This window comes from Miscanthus floridulus, chromosome 11 (assembly GCF_019320115.1).
Source record: "Miscanthus floridulus cultivar M001 chromosome 11, ASM1932011v1, whole genome shotgun sequence".
In the NCBI taxonomy this organism is placed as follows: domain Eukaryota; kingdom Viridiplantae; phylum Streptophyta; class Magnoliopsida; order Poales; family Poaceae; genus Miscanthus; species Miscanthus floridulus.
The window spans coordinates 98,833,102-98,847,844 of NC_089590.1; the positions used below are offsets into that span (position 1 = coordinate 98,833,102).

The following is a 14,743-nucleotide window of genomic DNA, read 5'->3' on the forward strand; positions in this document are numbered from 1 at the left end:
GTGATGTTGTGATCCTATGTACCATGTGATCAACCATGTAGTCATTCATCATATGAGAAAATTCTATGTTAATAATATAAGTATAAGTCATTATGAAATGTAAGTATATGTGTCTTATTGCTCATATAACCATTACTATTTCCGAAATGATAAGAATTTATTTTCTTCTTCTACAGGCGATCTCTGATGCTATGATATAAAGTTTGAAGATAGTCTTCCCGGAAAAAAAATATGTAATGCTCATATTACTTTAGCAACATTAATATATTATATCTGTATATTCAAAGTTCACAAATGAAGAAACATGTGATATTTTTGATAAACTAAAAAACGCTTAGTTTACAAACTGGGTATCAAAATTGAGTTCCTATTTGACCATTATATATCCTACAACAAATCCTTCAAAAAAAAAGACCCTACATGAATATATTTGGATAAAATTTCGTTAACAAACATTGATCTATGAATATACATCGATGGGCTGGATCATTAGCGGATGGTTCGTAGCGTTGTTTCCAAATAATATATAGCGTGTTTATTATACAAGCCATGGATTTACATCGATCTAATTAATTTCTAAAGTAATTTCATTGGTGATCCTAAATTATACTTGTCATTTAGAGTTCCAAATATTCAAAACTTGCCTTAAGATATGTTTTTATTTAAAATCATTTAGAGTTCCAAATATTCATTTTTAGTTTCTAGATTTTGTGATTCAAAATTTGGAATTTTCAATCGACCTCGACCGTTGACATGGCTTACACCAAAGTTGTAGTTTTCGACGTGATCTATAACTCGGCAGTGGAGGGCTCGGACGAATGTACAAAGAGATCGACGAATATATCACCTCGAAGCTCGGCAGTGTACGTACTGGAGGGCCTCGGGCCGGCGCGGTGGGGCAACGCGCGGTGGAGGGCCTCGGGCGCGGAGGAGGGCGCGGTGGAGAGCCACGGGCAAGCGCGGAGGAGGGGCACGGGCGCGCGCGGTGGAGGCCGCACGAGGAAGAAGACGGCGGCGCCGGTGTCACGGAAGGCGAACGGACGCGGCGCGAGGAAGAAGAGGGCGGCGGTGTTCGACGAGGAAGAAGACGAGCGGATCGATCTGCCAGGCGCTGGAGGTTATATAGCAGAGGAGAATTACTCCCGGTGCCAGCCACCAACCGGGAGTAAAAACCCTTTACTCCCGGTGCGTATTACCAACCGGGAGTAAAGGTACCTTTACTCCCGGTGCGTGTTACCAACCGGGAGTACCCGGTTGGTAACACGCACCGGGAGTAAAGGCTTTTTTTTGGCGGGCCACGAAACTGCAGCCCACCTTTACTCCCGGGTGGGCTTCCCACCCGGGAGTAAAGGTGGCCTGCAGTTTCGTTTCCCGCCTGTTTTAAGCAATAGGCTTGTTAAATACAATAGAAATGCAATAGTTTTTATTAAATACATAGTAAATTAAATAAAAGGCATAAAATTATTTTGTTAAAAATATGAATTTTATTTTTGTTTATTGCACATAGGAAAAATCGATAACCTAACTTTTTTTATTTTTTGTTAGAATTATAAAACATAATGTAACTAATATTTATTATTTCGTTAATGCAAAAATGTAGTGTTTAATTAAAATTATTAAAATTATTGGTTTTGGACAGGAAATTTGTTTTCACATCATTTTAACGTTAATATTTTAATATTTCATCACTCAGTATCCTAATTTACCTTTTTGAGAGAGAAATCCCACCAAATCAAACATTGATTTAATTTGAAACATGACATAATAAACATCTGAATTCACAATTATTACATAATATCTCAAACACACACTATATTAAATCACTATATCATCAAGTGGGCACAGCAGTGAACTTCTTCTTTACGTATGTCCCTTGGTTATGATCGCTTCGTAACCATGGAGTGTCCTCATCATTTACCAAGATGCTAGGGTCTTTGTTCACTTTGAAGGGCGGAATTCGGTCATCCTTTTCATATTCTTCTGACATGTCCGACTTGTCCTCAATTTCCACGATGACTCTTTTCCCTGAAAGAACTATGTGGCGCTTTGGCTCTTTGGTTGAGTCATTATCGTTTTTCCCTCTTTTTGGTTTGGTAGACATATCATTGACATAGAACACCTGATTCACATCCTTGGCAAGGACGAATGGTTCGTCTTTGTACCCAATATTACTAAGGTCTACTGTTGTCATTCCATACTCGTTGTCTACTGTTACCCCGCCTCCGGTCACCTTGACCCATTGGCACTTGAACAATGGGATTTTCAAAGTAGGTGCATATTCTAGTTCCCATATTTCATCTATGCGTCCATAATATGTCTGCTTATTCCCATTCGGGTCTGTGGCATCTATGCGGACACCACTGTTTTGGTTGGTACTCCTTTTATCTTGGGCTACTGTGTAGAATATGTTCCCATTTATCTCGTACCCTTTGTATGTGACGATATGCCATGATGGTTGCATAGCCAATAAATACAGTTGCTCATGGATGCTCTCATCACCTTGACATTTTTTTCGCAACCAACCGCCGAAAGTTTTCATGTGCTTATGCGTAATCCAAGCTTCAGTCTTCCCTGGAAACTCGGATCGTAAGAGATCCTTGTGTGTCTCAATATACGGATCTACCAAAGAGGAGTTCTGTAGAACTGTGTAGTGCGCTTTATTGAAATAATCATCATCCGTACCAATATATGTTTTCCTCCCTAGTGTCCCCTTTCCGCTTAGTCTCCCCTCATGTCTCGATTCAGGAACACCAATCGAGTCAAGGTCGGGAATAAAGTCAACACAGAACTCAATGACCTCTTCTGTTCCATAGCCCTTGGCGATGCTTCCTTCTGGGCGAGCACGGTTGTGAACATATTTCTTCAGGACTCCCATGAATCTCTCTAAGGGGAACATGTTGTGTAGGAACACAGGACCGAGAGTGAAAATCTCCTTGACTAGGTGAACTAGGAGGTGTGTCATAATATCAAAGAAGGAAGGAGGGAACACTAACTCAAAGCTGACGAGACATTGAACCACATCATTCTGTAGTTTAGCTAGATCAGTTGGATCAATTGCCTTCTGAGAAATTGCATTGAGGAATGCACATAGCTTTACGGTGGCTAGACGTACATTTGGAGGTAGAATTCCTCTTAATGCAACTGGAAGTAATTGCGTCATGAGAACGTGACAGTCATGGGACTTTAAGTTACAGAATTTCTTCTCTGGCACATTTATAATACCTTTTATATTCGAGGAGAATCCAGATGGTACCTTGATGTTGTTTAAGCATTCAAACATGATTTCCTTCTCCTCTTTGCTTAGAGTGTAGCTAGCAGGACGTAAGTAATGGCGTCCATCATCTGTCTTCTCTGGATGCAGGTTGTCTCTTTCTCTCAAACAACGCAGGTCCTGTCGTGCTTCAAATGTGTCCTTAGGCTTTCCATACACACCCATAAAGCCTAGCAGGTTCACACAAAGATTCTTCGTCAGGTGCATCACGTCGATCGAGCTACGGACCTCCAGGACTTGCCAATAGGGTAGGTCCCAAAATATGGACTTTTTCTTCCACATGGGTGCGTGACCGTTAGCGTCTTTCGGAATAGGTTGGCTTCCATGTCCTTTTCCAAAGACGACTTTCACATCATTGACCATATCGAGTACATCCTCACCGGTTCGGTTGCGAGGCTTGGTCAGGTGGTCTGCTTTCCCTTTAAAATGCTTACCTTTCTTTCTTACGGGGTGATTTGCAGGAAGAAATCGACGATGGCCAAGGTACACGACCTTTCGACATTTTTTTAAGAATACACCTCTAATATCACCGAAGCAGTGTGTGCATGCATTATATCCCTTGTTTGACTATCCTGAAAGATTACTTAGAGCAGGCCAATCATTGATTGTTACGAACAACAATGCTCGCAGATCAAAGTGTTCCTGTTTGTACTCATCCCACACACGTACACCTTCTTTATTCCACAAAATGAGAAGTTCATCAATAAGTGGTCTCAGGTACACATCGATGTCATTGCCAGGTTGCTTCAGGCCTTGGATGAGCACAGGCATCATAATGAACTTCCGCTTCATGCATAACCAAGGAGGAATGTTGTAGATACTTAGAGTAACAGGCCAAGTGCTATGACTACTGTTCTGCTCTCCAAAAGGATTGATACCATCTGTACTTAAAGCAAACCTTAAGTTTCTTGCGTCATTTGCAAACTCCGGGAATTCTCTGTCGATTGCTCTCCACTGGGACCCATCAGCAGGGTGTCTCAACATATTGTCTACCTTACGGTCTTCTTTGTGCCATCGTAACAATTTTGCATGTTCTTTGTTTCTGAACAGACGTTTCAAGCGTGGTATTATAGGAGCATACCACATAACCTTGGCAGGGATTTTCTTACGTGGACGTTCGCCCTCAACATCACCAGGGTCATCTCGCCTGATCTTATACCGCGACGCATGGCATACCGGGCATGCATCCAATTTCTCGTACTCTTTGCCACGGTATAGGATGCAGTCATTAGGACATGCATGTATCTTCTCTATTTCTAGCCCCATAGGACAGACAACTTGTTTTGCTTCGTAGGTAGTGGCGGGCAATTCATTGTACTTCGGAAGCATCTTCTTTTGGATTTTTAGTAACTCTCCAAATCTCTTGTCAGATACACCATTCTTTGCCTTCCATTGCAGCAATTCTAGTGTGGTTCCCAACTTTTTCTGCCCTGCATCACAAGTTGGGTACAACAATTTCTTGTGATCTTCTAGCATCCGCTCGAACTTGATCTTCTCCTTTTCACTTTCACATTCTCTTTGTGCATCACGAATGACCTGACAAAGATCATCAGCCGGCTCATCTTCTGCGGCTACCTCTTCTTCAGCTTCTCCCATTGTAGTATCATTGAAGCACGCACCATCAGGAATAATATCATTGTCGTCCCATTGTTCTTCTTCATCTTCTTCCATTACAACACCGGTTTCTCCGTGCTTTGTCCAACAAATATAGTTTGGCATGAAACCCGACTTGAACAAGTGTGAATGAAGAGTCCTTGAGCAAGGATATTCCACCGTATTCTTACATATGGCACATGGGCAGCACATGAAACCGTCGCGTTTGTTTGTCTCGGCCGCACGTAATAAAGAATGCACGCCGTCAATGAACTCTTGTGAGCGGCGATCAGCATTATACATCCAATGACGGCTCATCTGCATTACATGACATAAATATCATATTAAAACCTAGATCATAATTAATTATTTATACAACATGCGTGCCACCACAAAAGATACAAATTTATGAAAGCATCGCTACAATGTAGACAATCCCAACTACCACGAAAAGAACTAAAGCTAAAATACATTTCAGGAGCACAAGGATTTCACGACCAATCTCAACTAAAACAGACAGATCCCCCGATTGTGCAACATCTTTGGGCTTCTTCGGCTGGATCACTGCCTCATTAGCCGCCGTATCTGCCTGTTGTGCAAGATATTTTTGCACGAGTTCAACATACTCTTCCTCCCAGTAGAAGCCTGAACATCGTCCACTGCCATCCCACTGAAATTAAAACAAAAAATTAGAACTTTAATCACAACCATCATGAAAATAGGTATAAACTAACCATAATCATTAAATACGATAAAATAACTCACATTGCGATCCGGACACTTGTAGAAGATACGATCCTTGTTGGGACCCTCCTTCTTCACTCGGTACTCCATCACAATCTTCGTCTCATCACGACACTTGCCGCATAGAATGAGAGGAAGGCCCGGCCTAAGTTGCTTTGGAAACCCATGAGAGGCCGATGACCCGGAAGCAGTTGCCATCTACTCTCTATACTCATTTTTTAATACACTATAAATTTCTTCTTTTATAAACAAATAAAATTAACAAACTATAAAATTATCTAGATCTCTAAACAATGATATTTTTAATGGTCATTGTGTTCTCGTCTTTTACTGCGGCAGGTAAGTAATTCATATGATATTTCCGCAAATTAACAGAAGAATGGGAATGTACACACATAACAGACTACTACGACGATATCGGGACGTGTGAATAAATAACCATCCGTACTAGTTGACCTTGCTTACGTGATCATCTCGGCGAGCATTTCTCCACCGGACAGCACCGTACTTGGTCAAGGAAGAGCTCCGATTCTATGAGGAAGGGAACACGGTCTCCCACGACCGTTGTCGCTCTCCCTCGTAGAATCAAAGCTCCTCCTTGATGTCCGTTACCGCTCGACAGAGAACATGCTTGCCGAGCTGAACACGGTCCGCAAGTTCAACTAGTACGGATTTTCTATAATTTTCTAACTATTTTCTAAGTTTTTATTTATATATACTACGTTTAGGTACGGTGATTGACAGACTACTACGACGATATCGGGACATGTGAATAAATAACCATCCGTACTAGTTGACCTTGCTTACGTGATCAGCTCGGCGAGGATTTCTCCACCGGACGGCACCGTACTTGGTCAAGGAAGAGCTCCGATTCTACGAGGAAGGGAACACGGTCTTCCACGACCGTTATCGCTCTCCCTCGTAGAATCAAAGCTCCTCCTTGACGTCCGTTACCGCTCGGCAGAGAACATCCTCGCCGACCTGAACACGGTCCGCAAGTTCAACTAGTAAGGATTTGCTATAATTTTCTAACTATTTTCTAACTTTATATTTATATATACTTTAACCTTCTTTCATGTAAATATGCAAGCTTAAAGTGATTTTGAGCTCAAATTGCTTACAAATGAAAAAAAACCACAATAAAGAACCATAAATATATATAGTGAATAAAATGGCATAAGAAAATGGTAAAAAATGAGAGTATGAGATTGGTAACCTTTACAACTGAAGAATCGACGGAGGAATCGAAGAATGGATGGAGGAACAATGGAGGGAGGGAGGAAGCAAGAACACTACTGCAGTGAGCTTCAAAATGTGCTGAGCTCGGGCTCGGGGAGGAAGGAGGAGACGGCCGATTTATAAAGGAAGAACATTTAGTCCCGGTTGATAGATCCAACCGGGACTAAAGGTAACTTTCCAACCCCGGGCGCAGCCACGGCCCGGGAGTAGACCTTTACTCCCGGTTGGAGCCACCAACCGGGAGTAAAAGTATACCTTTAGTCCCGGTTGGTGGCTCCAACCGGGACTAAAGGTCCCTGCCACCTCTGTCTGGCGCAGTAGCCGTTGGGCAGGGACCTTTAGTCCCGGTTGGAGCCACCAACCGGGACTAAAGGTATTTCTAGTCCCGGGGGCAAAAAATTCCGGGACTAGAGCCCATTTTGGCCGAGGATCAAAGGTCTGTTCTCTACTAGTGATAGCTGTATATTTGTTTATTTGGTATATGCATGCACACGTGTGGCTGAGTAGAAAAGGGCATCTTCTTGTTTAGAAGAGAATAACATGTATTATGTTCGGACTTTGGGTTTCTGGCCGTAGGTTTAATTAGGAAAATATATGTTCGTATAGTTTGACCGTTTGTGACTTAATCTAGGAAAGATCAGCTGCCCTATACAAACATAAAGCATAAAGATCAGCTGCCCTATATACAAACATAAAGCATGACGGCAGATTTATAACATATAATCTAATCTACTAATACATCTATTTTTTTATCCTTTATTGCCTTATACTTTTTCAATCTATTATTGCTTCTCATTCTTTGTCGCCGACAAGAGGAGAAGCATCGACAGACACCAGGTGCATACTCAATTGGTGGGATTAACACACACAAAAATAGATTCTTATTATTTGTTTATTTATGTAATTAAGGATAAAATAATAAATTCATATTAGGAGCAGGTTTTATGTAAATAAGGGTAAAATAATAAATTCAAATTTCGACCAGGTCAAGCATGGTTTGATCTCGCAACTTTTAGCACGGAAAGGAAGAACTCAACCATTAGGCCATGTTGGTTTTGAGTGACATACTTATTTGTACTTTGTTCATTCACTGAGCGCTCTCTGTTAAGTCTCAACGTTTGAATTGAAGCATGTGAATGAGCAATAGTAATTTTTTTTAATCCAGGTAAAACCGGTAGTATGCATTAATATTGAAAATCTGGCAGAAATATTCGTAGGATGGCAACAGCTGAAAACATTAAATGGTTGCCACTCCAAACACAGGTCTGCAGCCAGAGTATAGAGAATGAAACATGTCGTCGGGCCCTCGCCGTCGTCTGATCCCTGGATCGGAGCGGCCGGACTAGGAGCGGGGTAGGTAGGGTAGGGTAGGGTAGCTGGGTAGGAGACGCCTCTTGGTCCTCGCACTATATATAAAAACCCCCATGGGGATCTCCATTCCTCCGCAGCTAGCAGTATAAGCACATAGCCATCCAGTTGAGGAAGAAGAACTAGGCAATATTAGCCATCTATTCCATAGGGGAGATCCAAAGGCAAGCTAGGTTAGCGCGCAGCAATATAGGCATAGCCATCTAAGACAAGAGATCGTCGTTTCAAAAGACAAGGTTATCCGCAGCTAGCAGCCATGGCCGCCGCTCCACCCCAGAAAAGCGACCTTCTCCCTGCTCAACAACTCAAGACCACGATTGTGTACGAGCGCAACGTCTTGCGTGAAGTACGTACGAGCTCGACCACGTTTGTTGTCCCTTTTCGATTGCATTCGGTGGTGCGCTGTTGATCGAATATATGTGACTTATGAGGAGTATAATAACTTTTTTCTCTCGACGCCTGCTTGCAGATTAGGGTTCTAGACGCGAAGATTGGTAAACTCGAGCTCCAGCTCAACAGCGAGCTGGAGAAGGTCTCCTCCTGCTCAGGCTTGCTGGAGGAGATCATCGGCAAGCCGCAAGGCTTGCCGTGTTCCTCCCTGCGGGCCGAGCTTGACAGGGCCTGCGCCAAAAGAGAGCGGGCGTACGAGAAGTTCCAGCGCCAGCAGCTGGAGCTGGAGATCCACGACGACAACGTTCGTGGCGGCGCCCCTAACCCTCCTGCCGGCGCCGGCGGCAGCAACTAGCTAGCGCAGCAGCAACGAGATGGGCATGGGCGCGGCTCGCTGGCTTAGAATTAATTGTGCCGTATCTGTATGCTTGCTAGTTGAGTGATTTGTTCTCCATCATGTTGTTCTCTTCATTCCCCATCGTATGATGTTTTAATTTTTCTGTATGTGTCGTTGTATGCTAGATCTGATGTCATCAGTCAGGTCTCAGCAGTAATATTTGTTGTTCTTCCTGATATATTTCTTTCCTGCAATTTTACATTTGAGTTGTTATAGTTATATATATATATATATATATATATATATATATATATATATATATATATATATATATATATCTCTCTCTCTCTCTCTCTCTCTCAAGGATCGATATATGATGCAATGCAACGATGCTTACCAGTTTGTGCTTCTCCAGAATTCCTTTTGCCGCCCGTCTCAATGCAAGATAGATTATCGTGTTTGGGGTGGTTCGGTTTAGGCTTAGCCCGCGCGGACGGCGCGGAAGCGGACGCGGTCGGTGTGACGGCGTCGGCGTGGGTAGGAGGGCGAATACGACGAGCAGCAGGTCCGCCGGCAGCGAGCACCGTACCTCCGATCCCCACCATGCCGCCGCACGCCATGGGCAGGAGAGAGAGACTAGCTCATGCATGTCAACATGCGCGGCTGATGCGTGGGCATGGCCATTAGCACGTGGCCTGTACATGTCCTTGTTGGTCAGTTGGATGAGCTAGAATCGGAAGGAACCCCGTCTCGATCCATTTGGTCGTAGGCAGCCGGCCGGAGCCTGTGTGTGCGATGAAGCAGTGTCAAGCAGATGCTCCACTTCATTCCTAGCCTGCGCGCTTGATTGTATAGATATGGATCGGAGCTCCTGATCCAAGCAAGCAGCTCTGATTATCTGCGTCCGCGCTACTGTTTCTTAGGCATTTTTTCCTTCACATTGCCTGTTCCTGATAACTAAATGCTTCATGCAGCCCCAAGTCCAATAGCTACATTTTGTTTTTGTTTTTTTTTGGTCAGCAGATCTCATAGAAGTTCTGAACTGAGCAGCAGAGCACCAAAAATAAAATGTGACCCTGCCTATCACTAAAGTAACTGCTCATCAAGTATAAGCATCCCAACTGCAACTATTTCTCAAAATGCATTCGCCCTACCCCTTTCTTAACATTAACATGGCGATCGATAATGTGCGGATGCAGCACCTCTGCTTCAGGTATGATCATTATCATAGCTGTGCCGTCATCATCAGGTTAGATCTACTACTAAAGTTTAGTGTCATTTCTGTTACCTACTGTGCTATTTCCAGATATTTTTTTTCTATCCACAAAAAAGAAAGATGCCCACAGAGAGCAAGTCCTACAGTGAAGGACATGCTTTTTTTTTATAACTGTGAAGGACATGCTGTTAGGTTAAGGTTATACTTATACTGCTTATATCTGATCCCTGGCTAATACCTTACGGTACCGTCCCTCTAGGAAATATCATTCCATTTAGGTCAGTTTTTCATTGCCTCCAATACATGCAGTGACTATGTTGATGTCCCCCATTTAGGAAGCTAAGGGGCACCATTCAATCCGGCCCTTAGCTTCCTTGTACGTATGGGTCGATGGATAGTGTCAGATCAGGTTCACTCCCACCGGTGCAGCAAGGTTTTTTTTGCTTCTGTTTGGGAAAACCCTAGGGCACAATGAATTTTTCTTCCGCTCTTTATACGAAAACGAGTTCCGGCGGGCCGATTGTATTGCATTGTATGCGGCTGACAACTGATGGTTTAATTTCGATCGAGATTCCTGCATTGCCAGTACAAAATATGGGTAATACTGAATGTTTTTCAGCATTTCAGCGCAGAATATTCGGCAGCTTCGTGTACAACGTGGACATGATGGGCGACGATACATTGTTTTATTTCTTCATGACTGTTTCTATATATGGACGAATAATTGAATATATACAAATTTTCAGTATGCGTTGATCAGTCAGTCAGTTTTAACCATGTTATGTTAACAGCAATAACCAGGTTTTGAAACATGTCTTGAGCAACGTATACGGAGAGCACTGTATGGCGTATAATTTGTGAATGAATAATAACAGAAAAGGGGATATCAACAGTAGACAAAGAGGCATGCAGCTGCCTCGATCTCTTACTGAAGGCTCAAATGTTTGTTCCAAATTTATGTACTTGCTCTACCCAGATAAAACACTGGAATCTACTAATTTGGTATTTTGGACAATTAAACACTGGAGTTTCACGAACCATGTTGTAATGTAATATTGGTAATGTTACCTAGACTTGTGGAATCTTAGATACATATTTGTGTTCATCGAATTTCATATTTGACATGTTTTTTGCATCAATTACTGATGTATTTCATGCTTATTTTATAAAAATGCTATCTATCGTGCCGCTATAGCTTCATGGCTGCTGGAAAAAAGTTGCCGCTATATATTTTAAACCATGGTTGGGATTCGTGTCATTTTTCATCCTATGAGTTCTGTGCGGTAATCCATCTACCACTCTTTTCGATCTTCTATGTATATATATTATATATATAGTAAGAGTTGTTCCTATATTTACTTCTCCTACTCTTCTATGACAAATTTCACCATTTTGTTGTTATTATGACATGTAAAGCTAATTGTATGATTAATAAACTCGCTTGTTTCATGGAGAGTTGTGATTTAACTTCATCCCCGAACCAGTTAAATTGTGATGTCATATCATGAATCCTTGAACTAATTCATTTGACTCTTATTTTTGTCAACAATAATGAATCTTCATTTAGTCATTAATAAGCCAATTATATATTTTTTGCCTAAAAGCTTTTAGGAGCCAAGTTTTTTCTATTGTTGGCTCAATATGCAATGTTGCTCCATCTATGACAGACAATTTAATAAAAAAACGTAAAATAGCTGATTTCGTACACAATGGTCTTTTATAAAAGCAAATGATACTCTTTCTCCGCTTCAGTATATGTTGATTAAACCAGGATAAGGGTGAACGACATGAATATAGCTAGTGCCATGTTGGTTCAACAGAATAATTTTTTTATAAATCAATCTATGTTACCCAAACAGAAATAATGTACTACAATGTTAATTAGGAGCTCATGTGTTTTATATAGTTTCATGCACAAAATTATTTGTATTGCAACTCAAGTTAGTTTATTCTATAATTGAGTTTGCTTTTGGATTTTTGGATCGTGCGGTTTATTTGTACGGTCTAGTCCTTTTGTGTCGATGATCTAGAAACAATAAAAGATGACATAATTAACCTCTTGGGTCAAAAGTATCTTTTTAGAAAGCGATCAAAAATACTTGAAACTGGCAACTTTTTCACAAATAAAATTTTCTTGGGATGTGATGTACGTATATAAAATCTAATAACTTTATAATCAAGGTTATGACTATTACATTTCTAAATTGAATATTTTAAATTTATTAATAGAAAGAATTTTTGTTAGAAAAAAAAGACTGACCGGATAATAAAAACAATTATATTATACATAATATAATATAACGTGGAGTACCTGTGTGGCCGAAAAAGCCAGGTAGTAAGCTGGGTGGCACACGGCATGATGATTGGCTATTATATAGGTCCAAAAGGGTTACTTTTGTCAATGGTGAATACAGCAGCAGCGAGTAGTAGTGGAGTGTGGAGCCAGCTAGCAGTCGGGACACGACAGGGAATGCAATATCCGGCCACATCTATCTCATCTTTGTCAGCACTCCACTCACTTACCTTGATGATCACCCAGCCAGTGGCAAACTTACTTTTAATTTGCAAGGCATAAACAAACTCAGAAAATATATATTATTATATAATGTTTACACATGCATGCCTTAGTCTTACATGGATCACTCTTTGGATCATCGATCGGAGTAGCTAGCTCTTAGCTAGGCCAGTACAAGCACATGGTATTACATTAGCTCAAAACCTAGCTGATGATTTGCATGCATGCATGGTAACAAGCTTCGCTCGATCGATGTTGAACATGCAGGTGGGCATTACACGCAACGCATAGACGAGATGCAACTAGCAAGGGGATTGCTCGAGCTAGTAGCTTAGCACACACGTGCGTGCATCCTACTAGTTACTACTAAGCATGTATATTATATATATTATGATGATGATGCATGGTTAGCTAGGAGATGCACGCATGGAAGCAACAAGGACGACATGGATCGGAGGACAAAGGAAGGAAGCAGAGCTAGCAGCAGCAGCAGAGACACTACCGAACCGACCGACCGACCAGATCGACACACACCAGAAGCGTGATGGTTGGGATGAGGCCCGCCCTGCCACGCCTCCGATCCTTGGCCTTCATATGCCGCTGGCCTTGAAGAACCTCATGAGGCCGAAGGTGACGGCCATGGCGACCCAGCCGCCGACGACGACGCGCGCGCACGACCTCGCCACGGGGGCGCGCCCCAGCACGGCGCCGACGCAGCCGAACGCGGCCAGCGTGGCGGTGGCCACGGCGGCCACCACCCCGATCCGCAGCCTGTAGTCGGCGATGAACCAGGCCGCCAGCAGCGGAAGCAGCGCGCCCACGGAGAAAGCCAGTGCGGACGCCGCGGCGGCCTGCACGGGACTGGGCAGCGCCTTCTCCTCCCCGCCGCCGCGCTTGCCGTCGCGGTCCAGCCGCGCCAGCTCCACGTCGCGCTGGGAGCACACGGACACGAACTCACCGATGGCCATGCTGCACGCGCCCGCCAGCAGGCCCGCGAACCCGGAGATCACCATGGCGCGCGCGTCCGCCTTCACGGCGCCCACGCCCAGCATCAGCGACGCCGTCGACACCAGCCCGTCGTTCGCGCCCAGCACCGCCGCGCGCAGCCAGTTGCCGCGCTGCGACAGGTCGTCGTCGGAGTCGGAGTCCACCACCGCGCACGGCGGCCCGACGACGATGGTGGTCGCCGGGTTCTCCGCGTCCACCACGGCGGCCACCTTGCCGATGTTGCTGCCGCCGTCCATGCTGCTCATCATGGCCATGGCGATGTGTGTGTATGTGATCGGATCGGAGGAGTGACTTGATCGGGATATATAGCGGGAGTAGCAGTAGTGTGGCGGACACACGCTAGCTCGTGCCGCGTTTTATAGAAGAAGACGAACTGAAGGCCGGTGTGTGGTCTCTAGCTCAGGTCAGGAGGTTGGTTTCTTCTTTAATTTGTTGCGTGCGGCCAATGCAAATGCGAGCCAGATAGTGGGGGATCCACTGCTTCTTTTGCTGCAAAAAAAAAGCGTCTTTTTCCCCGGCTCTCCTCCGGCATCGCTCTCCGGTGGCCACCGTGCCTGCCCATTGACACACACTAAAGCTGTTCGTGCTTGCCGATTGTATATATGCGCATCCACGGCGACGACCATGAAGTGCAAAAGCGGGCTAGCTATAGAGCACGTCATATCCAAGCCGGCCATGAGCTTGCCCCATGACAATTTCTGGCCGATTCGCCGGGATGAACACGATGCCGCATTTGGGAAAGGGTCTATCGTTGCATGCATATTGCACACATCGTTTTCGTTCTTTTCTTGATCTTGCAGGTAGTAGTAGTGGATGATGCATCGGGAGAAGTAGTAGAGCGCCATCATCTTATTCTTTTTAGGTTAGTTGCATATTTCATCACGCATATTGGGCATCATCTTATTCTTAGGAATAGTTTGAGTCTGTGTATATGCATACTGATTTGCGTAGAAGCTAACTAATGAGTACGTGCTTGAGCATTTCGTGTAAACGTTATGAATGATCCATCGAGCATTTTGCACAAATGGTATCGAGTACACCATCGATAAGTTTACGTACGGA

At 43.6% G+C, this 14,743-nt stretch overlaps 1 protein-coding gene across 1 annotated transcript; it reads right to left on the reverse strand.

Annotated features, from left to right (window-relative positions):
* Window positions 1-12,744: 12,744 nt before the first annotated feature.
* LOC136494177 (vacuolar iron transporter homolog 5-like) lies at window positions 12,745-14,187 on the reverse strand. The gene has a single exon (XM_066490336.1). It carries the CDS (start codon window positions 13,933-13,935, stop codon window positions 13,264-13,266), a length of 672 nt encoding a protein of 223 aa, XP_066346433.1. The 5' UTR covers window positions 13,936-14,187; the 3' UTR covers window positions 12,745-13,263.
* Between the last annotated feature and the right edge of the window lie 556 nt (window positions 14,188-14,743).